Source organism: Sorex fumeus, unplaced genomic scaffold (genome assembly GCF_029834395.1).
Source record: "Sorex fumeus unplaced genomic scaffold, SorFum_2.1 ptg000063l, whole genome shotgun sequence".
NCBI classification, from domain to species: Eukaryota; Metazoa; Chordata; class Mammalia; order Eulipotyphla; family Soricidae; genus Sorex; species Sorex fumeus.
In genome coordinates this window covers 4046623-4062460 of record NW_026606120.1, presented here as the reverse complement: position 1 = coordinate 4062460, position 15838 = coordinate 4046623, and the positions used below count along the sequence as shown (strand labels likewise).

Genomic DNA, 15838 nt, shown 5'->3' with positions numbered 1-15838 from the left:
CCTCTGTCACACTCACCTGTGGAACCAACAGTGGAGATGGGGCCCTCTCGCTGGTCCCCATGGAAACCGTAAAGGTTCATCTTGTATTTGTGGTCTGGCTCCAGGCCCGAGATAGTGACTCTATCCTGGTCACCTGGCACCCGCACCACCTTGGGCTGCCCATCCCCATTCTTGTACTGGACCAGGAAGTGGTCAAAGTGGCCCTCGGGGACCGTCCAGACGAGGCTCAAAGACTCGGGTGTGGCATCGGTGACCATCAGTTCCCCCAGGCGAGGCTTCAGAGAGTCGGCGTCCTCTTCAGAGGCTGGAAGAGATGCCAGCAGAACCGTCCCTGTCACTGGGGAACTGGGGATCCAGCTCTCAGACCCCAGCTCTCCCAAATGCCACCCAGAGGGACCAGCTGGCCTAAGTTAAGACCCAGCTTAGACTATGGTTGTTGAATCCTTGTCAACGCTTCATAGTTCACCAAACCCTCCCTGCCTCAGGGCCTATGCTGGCCACCCCCATGCACTCTCCCCAGGTATCTGCACAGCTATGTCCACACTTCCTTTCAGTCCCCCTTCAAATGTCACCTTCCCTCAGGGACCCTCTCTCACCAACCTATTTAAATCCCAGTTCTCCCAACTACAACCTACACTATTTCTGCAACAACAATCAGGATTCTGTAGTACAGGTGGCTATATGGATATATGATGGATACATACTAAGATATTGAGTATTGATATATAATGATAGTAATGAAGGATTGTTCATTCTTTATTTTTCATATTGTTTGGTTCTGGGGGCTACACCTGGCATTGACCAGGAGCTACCCCTGGCCTGTTACTTGGGAGTGGCTCCTGGCAATACTCAGGGGACCATGTAACTGAGGCTGGAAACTTCTGCATGCAAGGCATATTCTACACCAGCAACTCAGTAGTCATGCCCATAAAGCCATCTCTGGCTAGCACCAGATAATCTTGTCATCAGCCACGATCCATTGTCCTTCTCTCCCAGAAGGGAACATAACATGACAGACACCATAACCATGCTGCTGTATCCCATACCAGGCTGTCTCATTCAGGGTGCCCCAGAAGGAGGCGGGTAAGACCCCTCCTCTCCCCAAGAGACCCAGCCCCGGCAGCTGAAAATCTTCGTAACTCAACCACCACCAGGCTCATGGCTGCTCTCCACATGCTCGGGCTGAGCCTTACCCACAAGTGAACCTCTTTTTGGGCCATGTGGCCGCTTTGCGGCCACACAACAACTCCTACCTCACACCACCCATACTCCAAACTGCATCACATTTGTAGTAGGAGGCAACCATCTTAGAGGGAAATATTTTTTTTTACAGATATATAAATATAAGCACACAAGGCCCAACCTTTAACAACTTGTTAGTGATCTCTTATAGAAGGGCTTAATGGCCCCTGGGTGAAATACTCTTCACACTCTTTTTTTCTAAGGGAACTTTTTTGGTGTAGCATTTTCAGCAGTTGTTCATAACAAACAATGCAAAATAAATGATTTCTGTTCTGCTCTGGGGCAGGGGATGGGGTTCAGGATAGAAATATCCAAAATATGGTGGTGGGAAGGTGTAATGGTGGTGGGATTGGTGTTTGAATATTAAAGTTAATCAAATATGAACTACATTATAAAATTAAAAAAAAATTAAAAAGCAACAAAATAATGTTTTTAAAAAAGCATGTTCTATAGCCCTTTGAGATAACTCTCTGGCCTGAGGATTATTTATTTTTAAAGCCACAATAATTGTACTGTGGTTGTTTCAAAATAGTCTTTTTCCTCTGGAGTGGGATCCCAAGCAATCGGAGGTGCTCCTACTCAGCCAGTAGGCTAGAAGTTTTGATGCTAGGATTTGCCATGCAGTACTGCTCAGCGGTTCTGGGCCACTAGAGCAATTCTGGTGGAGCTCAGAGCCCAACAGGGCTACACCCGGATGTGTGTGTAAGTGCGTGCACACACATATGTGTATGTGTATGTGTGTGGAGCATGCAATTCGAGGGATCAAACTCAGAGCATTGCACATGCAAGACATGTGCCCCAGCCCTGTAAGCTATTTCCGAGCCCTAAAATATTATTTTCTTGCATGTAGTATCTGGGATGAGTTTATAGCTGTTCTAGTGTTACATTTCTACAGTGGAGTCTTATTTGTCTATATAATGGAATGAAATACCACTACCTGCTACAACATAATCACTCAGAGATGTGACTGGTGAAGGAGGCTGGGCACAAAAGGACCCATTAGTATGAGACCTTATGTATGTGACAGGGCCAGGAAGGAGAGACACAGGGAGATGAGTGGTGGCCTGGGGAAGGCTGTGGGACTGGATCTGAACAGGAAGTTGGGCAAAGAGAAAATTATAAAACAAGGTCATGGTGATGGTAGAACAACTCTGTAAATAAGCTAAAACCTGGTTCATTGTATAGTTTAAGCAGATGGATTTTATGGTAAGATCATAAATATGTAAATGATGTCTCAAGAAAACTTTGGCTTTTGTTTGCTTGTTTGGGATCACACCTGGCAGAGCTTAGAGGCTACTCCTATTTTGGTGCTCGGAGGTTGCTCCTTGCTAGAGCTCCAGGAAGCATGCGGTACAGGGGATTAAACTAGTCTCCTACCGTGCAAAGAATGTGCTCAGCCAGTTGAGCTATCTCACCAGCCCCAAGAAAACTGCTAATAAAGAAAATATTCTACATTGAACGTTATAATGTGCTTGTCAAGGAGGCAGGCAGGGGGTGGGTGGGAGGATGGGAAGATGGAGCATGGGAGCACGGTGGAGGGAAGCTGACACTGGTGGTGGGTTTGCTGTTGAAATATTGATGCCTAAAATTTAACTATAAATAGCTTTATAAATCATGGTTCTTTTTTGTTTGTTTTTGTATTTGTTTCTGGACTACTCCCAGCAGTGCTCAGAAGTTACTCCTATTTCTGCACTCAGGAATCACTCCTGGCAGTGCTCAGAGAGACCATCCTGGATGCTGGGAATAGAACCCAGGACAGCTGCTTGCAAGGCAAATGCCCATTGTACAATCTCTCTGGCCCCAAATCATGGTTCTTTAAATTAAAAATTCTTTTTTTCTTTTTTGGGTCACACCCGGTGATGCATAGGGGTTACTCCTGACTCATGCACCCAGCAATTACTCCTAGCGGTGCTCAGGGGACCATATGGGATGCTGGGAATCGAACCTGGGTCTTAAATTAAAAATCCTTTAGAAAATGAATTATTCTAATGGGAGAGGGCAGGAGTGAATGGGGTACAGATGAATCAGGCTGAGCAGAAGTGGCCCTCTGCTTGAATCAGGTGATGAATGATAAGATATCATTAAACTATTCTTTCTGGAGCATGGAAGGGCCACACCTGAAGGTACTCAAGAGTTACTCCTAAGTCTTCACTCAGGGATCACTACTGGAGCTGCTTGGGGGACCATGTGGGATACCGCGATCAAACCCTGGTCTGCTTGTGCAAGGCAGGCTCTACCCACTATACGACAGTCCCAGGCCATTAACTATTCTTTAGTTTTATATAAAAATATTTGTTGAGTGAGTTCATAATTTTTGGAATTTTCCCCTGTCCCCACAAGTCTTTCCAGAATTCTCAGGCAAAGAAGAGAGCCACGAAGGGTAGAGACATTGCTGCCTTGAACCTCGGACCCCAAGGACCACTGTCCGATGAGTCTGGCTCCCGCATCACAGGGTCCTGATGTGTAAGGAGAAATGAGTGGCTGGATTTGCGTGAAAGGACCCTGGGTCCCCAAGGGAGGACACTCTGAAGGCTCCACCAAGGAGACGTTTCCCAAGACCCAAGCCAGGGAGCCCATCATCCATCACTCACCGGTCACGCCCACGGTGGACACGGGGCCCACTCGCCGGCCCTCGTGCAGCCCATACAGGTTCATCTTGTACTTGCGCCCGGGCTCCAGGCCCTGCACGGTCACCTCACGCTCCTCGCCCCTGACACGCACCAGCTGGGGCCGCCCGTCCCTGTCCTTGTACTGGATGCTGAAGGTGTCGAAGCGGCCCTGGGGGACGGTCCAGGAGAGGCTCAGAGAGTCTGGGGACGATCCTGTCACTGTCAGCGTCCCCAGGATGGGCTCCATGCTGGTTTCTGTGGTGCTGGGGGTGCTTTCCATCTCTGTGGGGGGCTCTTCTTCTGAAACTGAGAAGGAGACAGAGTGCATGAGCGCCCCAGAGGCCTGGGGAGGGGGTGCAGGAGCCAAAGCCCTGTGGGGCTCTGAGGTGGGTGTGGAGAAGCCCATCCTTGGTGCAGGCCATGTGGGGTCAGGGTCAGAGGTCAGGCCCCACCTTGGGGTGAGTGGGGTGTTCCAGAGACCCTTCCCTTGGTCCTCAGGGGACCCCAGATAGAGGCCACGACCAGAGGGGCTCCTGCACCACATCATCTGGCCCCAGACACAAGGATATCCTCCCTCAAGGGCCCAGCCTGGGGTCCTCCTGCCCACTCACCTGTGGCCCCGATGGCAGACACGGGGCCCACTCGCTGGCCACTGTGGAAGCCAAACAGGTTCATCTTGTACTTGTGGTCTGGTTCCAGGCCCGAGATGGTGACTCTGTGCTGGTGGCCTGGCACCCTCAGTGCCTTGGGCTGCCCATCCCCATTCTTGTACTGGACCAGGAAGTGGTCAAAGCGGCCCTCAGGGATGGTCCAGGAGAGGCTCAGGGACTCTGGGGTGGCGTCAGTGACCGTCAGCTCCCCCAGGCGAGGCTTGCTGGGCGGCTCAGCGATGGCAGTGGGCGGTTCTGGCTCTAAGGGCTCCTCCTCCCGGGGGGCTGCTCAGGCAGAGGGAGAAGGACTAAGCGAGGAGTGGGGTGTCCACAGGCCCAAGTCTCCCCCAACTCTGCCACCTGGGGGCAGCACCATGGCTACAGCGCCCACCCACCTGTCAAGGCCTCCACCTGGGCAGGACCCACGCGCTTCCGGCCCTGGATCCCATACAGCTCCACCAGGTATCTGCGGTCCGGCTCCAGGTGGGGGACAAGGAGGTCCCTGCGGTCACCCTCCACTTGGACCGTTTGTGGCTGCCCATCCTGGTCTGTGTACCGGACCTCAAAGGAGTCAAATGGGCCCTCGGCCACGGTCCAGGAGAGGTGCACAGAGTGTGGAGTGGCCTCCTCCACGGTCAGCTCCCCCAGCTGGGGTTCGGGCACTGCGGGGCTCTGGGTCAAGGGCTCAACTTTGGTTTCTCCTGCGGAGGCATTAGAGAGACAGTGGAAGGAGTCAGTGTGTCACCAAAGCAAGACGGGGTTCTTGGTCACCTCAGTTGTGTCTGGGTTCTGGGTAACACCCAGCAGTGCCGAGAGTTGGGGTAACACCCAGCAGAGTTGGGACCTCCAAGGCTGTACCCAGTGATGCTTGAGGGATCTTATGGTGCAAGGAGTTAAACCCTGGTTGGCAGGGTGATGAATCAGGGTGATGATGCACAAGATATCATTAAACTATTCCTTTTTGGGGATGTGTGTGCATACTGTATGGTCCTCAGGGGTTACTCCTGGATCTTCATTCAGGAATCATTCCTGGAGGTTCTGGGGGGACGAACCCCTATTATCTGCATGCAAGGCAGGCACTACCCACGGTACTATTCCTCCAGCCCCAGGCCAAAAACTATTCTTGAGCCAGGATGTGGCTGAGTAGCACAGCACCAGCCTTGCATGTGTGAGGCCCAGAGTTCAAGCCCCAGCACCAGATCATACTATTCTTTTTCTTTGTTCACACCTTTTAGTTCTATAAAATAAATATTTGTTGAATGAGTTCATAATTTTTGGAATTTTCCCCTGTCCCCACAAGAGTCTTTCCAGAATTCCCAGGCAAAGAAGAGAGCCACGAAGGGTAGAGACATTGCTGCCTTGCACCTCGGACCCCAAGGACCACTGTCCGATGGGTCTGGCTCCCGCATCACAAGGTCCTGATGTGTAAGGAGAAATGAGTGGCTGGATTTGCGTGAAGGGACCCTGGGTCCCCAGGGGAGGACACTCTGAAGGCTCCACCAAGGAGACGTTTCCCAAGACCCAAGCCAGGGAGCCCATCATCCATCACTCACCGGTCACGCCCACGGTGGACACGGGGCCCACTCGCCGGCCCTCGTGCAGCCCATACAGGTTCATCTTGTACTTGCGCCCCGGCTCCAGGCCCTGCACGGTCACCTCACGCTCCTCGCCCCTGACACGCACCAGCTGGGGCCGCCCGTCCCTGTCCTTGTACTGGATGGTGAATGTGTCGAAGCGGCCCTGGGGGACGGTCCAGGAGAGGCTCAGAGAGTCTGGGGACGATCCTGTCACTGTCAGCGTCCCCAGGACGGGCTCCTCAGTGGGCTCCATGCTGGTTTCTGTGGTGCCGGGGGTGCTTTCCATATCTGTGGGGGGCTCTTCCTCTGAAACTGAGAAGGAGACAGGGTGCATGAGGGCCCCAGAGGCCTGGGGAGGGGGTGCAGAAGCCAAACCCCATGGGGCTCTGAGGTGGGTGCAGGGAAACCCATCCTTGGGGTGGGGCCTTGGGGTGAGTGGGGAGCTCCCAGGGGCCCTTCCCTCGGTCCTCAGGGAGACCCTGATACAGGCAGTGACCAGAGGGGCTCCTGCATCCCATCATCCACCCCAGACACAGAGGTGTCCAGCCCGGGGTCCCCCTGCCCACTCACCTGTGGCCCCGATGGCAGACACGGGGCCCACTCGTTGGCCACTGTGGAAGCCAAACAGGTTCATCTTGTACTTGTGGTCTGGCTCCAGGCCCGAGATGGTGACTCTGTGCTGGTGGCCTGGCACCCTCAGTGCCTTGGGCTGCCCGTCCCCGTTCTTGTACTGGACCAAGAAGTGGTCAAAGTCACCCTCGGGGACGGTCCAGGAGAGGCTCAGGGACTCTGGGGTGGCGTCAGTGACCGTCAGTTCCCCCAGGCGAGGCTTGCTGGGCGGCTCAGCGATGGCAGTGGGCGGTTCTGGCTCTAAGGGCTCCTCTTCCCGGGGGGCTGCTCAGGCAGAGAGAGAAGGACTAAGCGAGGAGTGGGATGTCCACAGGCCCGAGTCTCCCCTGATTCCCGCCAGCTGGGGGACAGCAGCGCAGCTACTTCGCTCACCCACCTGTCAGGGCCTCCACCTGGGCAGGACCCACGCGCTTCCGGCCCTGGATCCCATACAGCTCCACCAGGTATCTGTGGTCCGGCTCCAGGTGGGGGACAAGGAGGTCCCTGCGGTCACCCTCCACTTGGACCGTTCGTGGCTGCCCATCCTGGTCTGTGTACTGGACCTCAAAGTAATCAAATGGGCCCTCGGCCACAGTCCAGGAGAGGTGCACAGAGTGTGGAGTGGCCTCCTCCACGGTCAGCTCCCCCAACTGGGGTTCAGGCGCTGCAGGGCTCTGGGTCAAGGGCTCAACTTTGGTTTCTCCTGTGGAGGAGTTAGAGAGACGAGTGGAAGGGGTCAGTATGTCACCATAGAAAGACTGAGGGTTTTGCGTCACCCAGTAGTTCTCAGGGACCTCCAAGGCTGCACCCAGTGATGCTTGAGCGATCTTTTTGGTGCTAGGCATTGAACCCGAATTGCACTTGCTAGGCTGCTGCCCTCCTAGGCTGCTGTACTACCTCCTGGCCAACAATAATAAACTTGAAGACTCATGCTGAGTGCAAGTTATAGATTGCGTGATTGATTCTATTAAGTGAAATGCTTTAGAATGGCAAAACTATAGGGCAGAAGAGATAGTCCAGAGATATACCACCTGTCTTGCACTTGTCTGGCTGACTCCAGTTCAGTCCTAGGCACCCCATATGATTCCCTGAGCCCTGCCAGGAGTGACCTCTAAGCACAGCTGTGTATGGCCCCCAAACAACCAAACAAAAAGGGAAAACTTTTAATGGTAGAAAACTATCAATGATGGGAGAGGCTGGTGAGGTAGGACTGTCAGCCACTGGGGAACTCTTGTTGCAAGGGAAGTATATTTAGTGGGAGGTATTGGGCCACACCTAGCGGTGCTCTGGGGTTACTCCTGAATCTGCACTCAGGCATCACCCCTGTTGAAAAATGAACCCAAATAAGCTACATAGAAGGCAAATGCCCTCCCCAATCCAGCCCCCCAAGGGAGGTATTTTTGTATTTCGGTTGTGGCATGATTTCACAACTTACATACTTGCCAAATCCCAAAATTATTCCCTTAACAGTACATCTTATTTTATAGAAATTTTGTCTATAAACCCCTTCCCATAAAAAAGGAATATCAGGAAGCTAAGAAATTGTGTCCTGTGACTGTATGACAGCGGAAGTGGGCTGGTTGGACAGGGAATTCTGGCCCTGGGGCACTCACCGGTCATCACAGTGGTGGAGAGGGGTCCCACACGCTTGCCCTGGTACAGCCCGTAGAGAAGCATCTTGTAGCGACGGGCAGGGTCCAGACCGGGAACAGTCACCTCCCGCAGGTCACCCTCCACGGGCACCACCTGGGGCTGCCCATTCTTGTCCTTGTACTGGACCACAAAGGAGTCGAACTGGCCCTCAGGGACTGTCCAGGAGAGGCCCACTGTGTCCGGTGTCACGCTGGTCACCTTCAGTTCCTCCCCCAGGCGTGGTTTTCGGGGAGGCTTGCCTGTGGCATCACTCTGTGGCTCTGAGAGGGAGACACAGACAGGAAGTGGCTGGGCTGCTTCTGGAAGTCCGGGTGCATGCAAAGGGCAAGACTCAGAGATCTGAGAGGAGGCTTTGGCCTCAGAGCTCAGGGATGTTCGTGTTGTGAACTGGTACATGGAGAAGGGACCCCAGCCCAAGCAGATGGGCCAAAGGACATGATGGCTGCCATCACCAGTGACCACCTGCTTCCGTGGCCTGGCAGGCCACGGGACGCCTTCCCTGGAGGATCTCTATGAGCAGCACCCAGCCTTCTGTGTGACCCCCCACTGTGGCACTGTCAGCAGACATGGGGCCATGGGGCTAGGGAGGGACTCTGTCCTGGTGGCAACTTTCTGGGGCATGATGGTGACTGAGCACCCAAGGCCCATCCCTGTCCTTGAGCTAAACCACAAAGAGGTCAAAGCGGCCCTCAGGGACTGTCCGGGGTGGGGTCTGTCACCCACAGTTCCCTCAGGCTGGTGTCACCTGGCGATGCTCACCAGAGGCAGAGACTCTGATGTTTATTTCTTTCCAGATGACTCCTTGCCTGCCTCCCGCTGGGGACGGAAAAATCCAGAATTGACCAAATGAAAAAAGTTTTCCTCGGACGCATCCATCACGCTTCCTGCTGCCACCACCCTCTGTTTGCTTGGGCCTCATCCAACTGAGCCCACAAAAGGGCTCTTCTCCTGCATCCCAGCTTCCTGTTCCTCACTCCTCCTGTGGTCCTGACTGTCCACCTGCCAGAGACTTACAGGCTGCAATGGACCCCCACACCCATAGCCTGCTTGTGTGACTGTCCCCTGGGGAGCACTGAAGGTCCCAGGAACACGGGAAACAAACAGAGGGTCCATTTGTGGATGGGACAGGGTGTGGCAACAGAGGTGACCAGGAGTGGATGCTGGCCGTGGGGTGCAGAGGGATGAAGTAGGGGTGCTCCAACAGGGCAAGGATGTGGTGTCTGCCCAGGAGCCCTCTTGAGGCGGGAAGGAGCTGGCCCGCTGCCTGTCTGGACAGCCAGGATGCTGACGGCATTGTTATTGCAAGAAACTTCTGGCAATCGGGAGCCCCCAGGGGCAGGGGAGGGCCTGGACTGGACCCCAGGAAAGAGGTACAGCAGGGCTAGGCCAAATTGAGCCTGTTTGGGCAGCCAGCCCTGGGCTCCTCTGACTCCCAGTTTCCAGACGCTGAGAGGGGGGCAGAGGAGGGAAGGGGTTCTATGGGGGAGGCAATACGGGGCAATGAGCCTAAGCCAGCAGGGTAAGTCAGACAGAGATGAGGGTCACCTCTCAGGAGGTGATGGCCATGCAGGCTGAAGGCCTGCAGGTTCAGGGTGGTAGGACAGCTCCTGCTCCCTCACCTCCTCTCCTGGCACCAGCAGCCCTCAAACGGGGACTGAGGGGGCTCACCCATTCACCAGGGGGAGGAGTGGTTAGAAAGGAGGAAAGGGGGCTCGAGTGATAGCACAGCGGGTAGGGCGTTTGCCTTGCATGCAGCCGACCCTGGTTTGATTCCCAGCATCCCATATGGTCCCCCAAGCACCGCCAGGAGTAATTCCTGAGTACAGAGCCAGGGGTAACCCCTGTGCATCGCCGGGTGTGATCCCTCCCCCCAAAAATAGCACTGTAGCACTGTCCTCCTGTTGTTCATCGATTTGCGAGTGCGGGCACCAGTAACATCTCCATTGTGAGAGTTGTTACTGTTTTTGATATATGAATACACCAGGGGAGCTTGCCAGACTCTGCCATGCAGGCAGGATACTCTTTGTAGTTTGCCAGGCTCTCTGAGAGAGACGGAGGAATCAAACCCAGGTCGGCCGCGTGCAAGGTCCTACCCACTGTGCTATCACTCTAGCCTCGTGTCTCAAGACTTGTAAGGGAGTTCTTTAAAATACAAAAATAAAAGCAAAAAAGAAAGAAAGAAAGAACGAAAGAAAGAAAGAAAGAAAGAAAGAAAGAAAGAAAGGAGGAAAGGTAAATGGCTGGAGACACCCAGGCTCTGGTCCCACTCTCTGGCTCTCACGTGCCTCTGTGGAGCACATTTCAGCTTTCCAAATGGGACAGTGGTGGTGGGTGACCAGTAGTGGGTGACCGGAAGCCACAGAGGGCACCATCAGGCTGGATACAGAAGGGAAGGAGCCAGGCCCCAGGGGCAGGGTCTCCTCACCTGTCTTTGCCTCCACAGAGACAGGGCTGCTTCGCTTCCCTTCCTGGATGCCAAAGAGCAGGAACTTGTATTTCCTGCTGGGCTCCAGGCCGGGGACAATGACCTCGCGCTGGTCTGCAGCCACGGGCACCAGCTGGAGCTGCCCGGCCTTGTCCTTGTACTGCACCACGAAGGAGTCGAATTCGCCCTGGGGAACCGTCCACTCAAGGCCCACGGAGTCTGGGGTCACGTTGGTCACTGTCAGCTCCCCTAGGAGGGGCTGCTGGGGGGATTCGGCAGCTGCTGTTGGGGGGAGTGGAGCTGAGGATACCAAGAAACATGGCTAAGACTAGTTGGGGGGAGCTTTCCAGGGCTCTCCAGACCCTCAGGGAGGCTATGCTCTGATGAGAAACAGTTACACACCACACACACCCCTGCCCGATCTCTAAGTGGAATATGGCATTTCCTTTGATGGTAAACTCAGGAAACCAAGCCCAGAGGAACCCATGGTCCTTGTGAGTTTGTCACCAACAGGAATCACAGATGTTTTCCTGAGGCTCAAAGAGTTCTGCTGAAACCTGAAAATACTGTTTATTCTCTCACTTCTAAGTATAGGTAGGTTTTCACATGTGCCACTACGTAATACACTAACAAAGGAATCCTTGATCTAAGCAACACACTTGAATTTGAAGCATTTTGGTGGGCCAGAGAGAGAGCCCAGGGGTAAAGGCTCATAAGTGGCCAACCGGATCCCCTCCCCGGTACCACATATGGTCCCCTGAACCTCAGTACCAGTGACCCCTGAGCACACAGGCAGGAGCATTGGGGTGCAGCCCCAAACCAAACAAAAATGGTAATTGTAGGGTTAGACCATTTTCTTTGTAAACTTAAGCTTTTACATTTATTTATTTATTTATTTATTTGCTCTTTGGCTCACACCCGGCAATGCAAAGGGATTACTCCCGGTTCATGCACTCAGGAATTACTCCTGGTGGTGCGCAGGGGACCATATGGGATGCTGGGAATCGAACCCAGGTTGGCCGTGTGCAAGGCAAATGCCCTACCCGCTTTGCTATGGCTCCAGCCCCTTAAGCTTTTACTTTATAGATTCTAAAGCAGTGTCCTGAGAGGCCCTCATCCCACAGAAGTGGGGAGGGCCGGAGGCAAGAGTGGGGTCAGTTCCTGGAGAGAGGCCAGAAGGCTGGGATTCAAGGGATATGTGTCATTTAACCCCAATTGAAAAGGGTCCTGGGGGAGTGACAGTCATAGTAAAGTCACAGCAGAGCTATGAAGAGAAGGGGGGAGACATCTGCCGTCCAAGAGAGGGGGAGAGATGTCTCAGTCGGGTTAGTCAGACGGGACGAAGGGGAAAAGGGAAGGGGGGGAGGGAAGGGAGGGCAAGGAAGGTTCCAGTTGGGAGATCAGCCAACGGGCCAAGAAACAATGTCTGTGGACCCAGGAAGAACCTGTGGGGTCACTGAGGCAGGACCTGAGAGAGAGATTGTGGGGCAAGGAACTCTGGGAAAACAGAGACAGGGCTGTCCCCCATCACTCACCCGTCACGGCCACCACAGAGAGGGGGCCCACGCGCTGCCCGTCACTCAGCCCGTACAAGTTCATCCTGTATTTGCGCGCAGACTGCAGGCCAGGGATGGTGACCTCAAGCTGGTCCTGGGCCACCGGAACCATCTGGGGAAGCCCATCCTTGTCCTTGTATTGGACCACGAAGGAGTCGAACTGACCCTCAGCAACTGTCCACGCAAGGTCCACAGAGTTGGGGGTCACATCTGTCACGATCAGCTCCCCCAGTTGTGGCTCCAGGGGGGACTCTGTGGCTGGAGGACTCGCTTCTGGTTGCGACATGAGAGACAGAGGGGGCGGGCTATGAGGAGCAGCCTCTGTCCCGGCAGAGAGTGTCCCTGTTTGTGGGGAGCCCCAGGAGGTGTCCTTGATACGAAACCACAAAGACTGAAGACCTCTGTCTGACCTCTGTCTCACTACATCCCGGCCAGGCTGTGAAGATCAGGACAGCGCCCGGACTTCTGTGCCTGTGTCACCGTCCTTATGTCTCCCACCCCTGTCCTGACCTCAGCTCTCAGTCACTCGGCACCTCCCCTGGGTGCTAAATGGGGGGTCTCCAAACTCAGCAAGTTCAAAAGAGAGGAGCCGGGAGAGATAGTACTCGCCTTGCATGCGGCCCACCTGGGTTCAACCCCCAGCATCCTATATTAAACTATTAAAACATTAATTTTAAAGATCCTAAAGCATCGCTATGAGAGGGTGCTCATGCCACAAAAATGGGGTGACCCTGTGATCTTGAGGTCCCCCAAGCCTCCAAGTCAGCATTGTCCATGAGTGTAGAGCCAATAATAAGCCCTGAACACTGCCAGACGTGGCTCAAAAATCAAACAAAAATGTTTCAAGAGAGCCTGGGGGGGGGGTCCCACACACCTGCCCCCCACACAACCTCTCAGGGGCTCCCACACACCTGCTCCCTCATAGTCTCTCAGGGGCTCCCACAAACCTGCTCCCCCACAGCCTCCCCACTAGAGGCTCAGAGGCACCAACTGTTCTCACAGCCCACGTCTGGCCCCCCAGGAAGTTCTAGGAGCCTCCCGCTCACTGGCCCAGCACACTGGCCCTCAGCTCTTACAGCATTAGAGGAGAGTCCCCTCCCCTCCTCCCCTCACCCCTTTTCTCTGTGGCTCATGCTACACCCTAGTCAGAGCTGATTCACAGAGGCTTCCATCTTAGCCACAGCCAAAGTCAAGTTTTGTGGCCACATGGCCCCACACACTCACCTCCCCTGTGGCCAGAAAAACCCTGCCCCACCCCCCACCTCACACACTGGGCTTGGCTTTGCGCCACAATTCCCATCTCCGTGAGGGCCACCGTGGGGGCCATTTGGTGCCTGTGGTGAGCTTGGACCTGAGCTCCGTGGGGAGGAGCTTTGCCCTGTGGTGGCCGAGTGGTCAGAGTGTCAGGTGATGGGCTGCCCTGCCCGACTGGGCTGGGAGAGCCCCATGCTCAGAAGCTGCAAATCTGGAGTCTCATAGCTCCTGATGAGTCTCTGAGAAACACATCGGAAGTGATCCAAGGAAGGGGACGGGACCCCACGGGGTGGTGATTGGTGGGTGGGGTTCTCAAGAGCTGATTTCTCTGGCTCCTGTGGGAGGATGAGACTGGATGGGACCTACTGGAGCAAAACTGTGCTGTGCTGTTAGAATGTCATATATTCCCAAGAAACCCCATCATTAAGAGTATTGTACATCACAGTGCATAAAATAAAAACAAAATAAGAGGACTGGAGCGATAGTACAGCGGGTAGGGCGTTTGCCTTGCACGTGGCCAACCTGGGTTCGATTCCAGCATCCCATATGGTCCCCCGAGCGAGCACCGCCAGGAGTAATTCCTGAGTGCAAAGCCAGGAGTAACCCCTGTGCATTGCCTGGTGTAACCAAAAAGAAAAAAAAAAAAGACTGGCAACAAAGTTTTCAGGAAGACAGATGTGAGTGGGCGGGCAGCCTGCAGGGTGAGAGTGTGGTGGGGCTCCTGGCCCAGGGCTCTGCCCAGCTTTATCAGCTCTGCCCCGTCCATTTCCTGCTGGGCTTTCCCTTTCCACACTGTCCCTCACAGCCGTCCTTTTAGTTGGTGACTTAACTGGAGAAGGTGAGCAGATACCCATGGGTATGACTGTCCCTGTGTTGCACGAAGAGGAAGATTCAGTTCAGGAACCTTCCTAGCTAGCAGGAGCCTTTCTAGCAAGGGACAGTACGGCCCTTCTAGATGACATGCCATGCCCTGTCATGCTCTATCTAGTAAGGAATAGCACACTCCTCCTCTCCTTATAGGCCCACACGTCTTCCTGAGGACAATATAGGCTTTAAAATATCCAGGGCTTGGGTTGGAGAGATAGCACAGTGGGTAAGGCATTTGCCTTGCACGCGGCCGACTCGGGTTCGATTCCCTGCATCCCATATGGTCCCCTGAGCACCGCCAGGAGTAACTCCTGAGTGCAGAGCCAGGAGTAACCCCTGTGCGTCGCCGGGTGTGACCCAAAAAGCAAAAAAATAAATAAAATAAAATAAAAATATTCACGGCTGGAGGGCAAGCTCAGGGACACACATCTTGCATACCTAAAAACCTGAGTTCGATCCCCAAAACCTCATGCACTCCGTACCCCCACCCAACACTGCTAGGTGGAGCCCCGCTGACCCCGAGCACTGCTGGGCCTCAGTGGCAGTGCATGACGGCCCCAGCATTAGTTTTCAGTCCAGTTGACAGACTGTTGTTAGGAGCAGCACACTGGCTCTCTCGAGTTCTACTTGAAACCCACCCTCACCACCCCCCACGCACACCCCGCAATATTCAGTGTTTCCGGGTTGAGAATGTTACTCAGTGGTAAAATGTGAGCCGTGCCTGTACCATGCCCTAAGACTGATCCCCAGCACTACAGCAAAAGACAAAACTGCCTTATCGGATCAGCTCCACTGTGATTTTTTTTTTCTGCAGGAGGCTCTGAGTAGAGAGAGACTAAGCCAAGCCCCTGTCTACTGTGGCACTCCCTCGAGCACCCCACCAGAGGGTGGGTGCTGCTTGCTTGATCTAGAGGATGAGAAACCTGAGGTTCTGGAGGGAACGCAATTTTCCCAAGATTACACAGCTAGGAATGGGTACACTGGGAATGGAACTCTGCCAGATTCCCAAACCCCATCCCGCCTCACCCCGTCAGTGTCAGAGACAGCCTGACCTCGGGACAGGGACCCACATGGCCCAGTGTGACTGCACAGGACAGACAAAAGCCACAGATCATCTCCAGAGACAACCAGAGACAGCTGGTTCTGGCTGACAAGCCTTGTCCTGACATGGACTGGGGGGCAGGAGTGCACCCTCCTCTTAGGGCTGACCGAGACAAATAAAACTGGGAGTGGAAGATTCTAGAACCTGAGCCAACTGAGTCTCTATGAGGTTGGGCTGCGTGGAAGTTCAGAAACCATGACTTGGAAATGATTCCGTTTTTCCTCCTTAAGTTCATAGAAGGGTCCCTACTCGGTACACTCTCCCATGGGCAGGCAGCAGTCCCGCCTGGCGCCT

At 54.2% G+C, this 15838-nt stretch overlaps 1 protein-coding gene across 1 annotated transcript in view; it reads right to left on the bottom strand.

Moving 5' to 3' along the window:
* TNXB (tenascin XB) overlaps window positions 1-15838 on the bottom strand; it is a 54187-nt gene that overhangs the window by 17236 nt on the left and 21113 nt on the right. The window contains exons 11-20 of the mRNA XM_056128006.1: window positions 12301-12594; window positions 10766-11065; window positions 8301-8600; window positions 7085-7390; window positions 6649-6972; window positions 6055-6390; window positions 4897-5202; window positions 4463-4786; window positions 3834-4157; window positions 17-304 (exon numbers count right to left, since the gene is read on the bottom strand). Of these exons, the coding sequence (XP_055983981.1) occupies window positions 17-304; window positions 3834-4157; window positions 4463-4786; window positions 4897-5202; window positions 6055-6390; window positions 6649-6972; window positions 7085-7390; window positions 8301-8600; window positions 10766-11065; window positions 12301-12594 (3102 nt within the window). The remainder of the gene's footprint in view (window positions 1-16; window positions 305-3833; window positions 4158-4462; window positions 4787-4896; window positions 5203-6054; window positions 6391-6648; window positions 6973-7084; window positions 7391-8300; window positions 8601-10765; window positions 11066-12300; window positions 12595-15838) is intronic.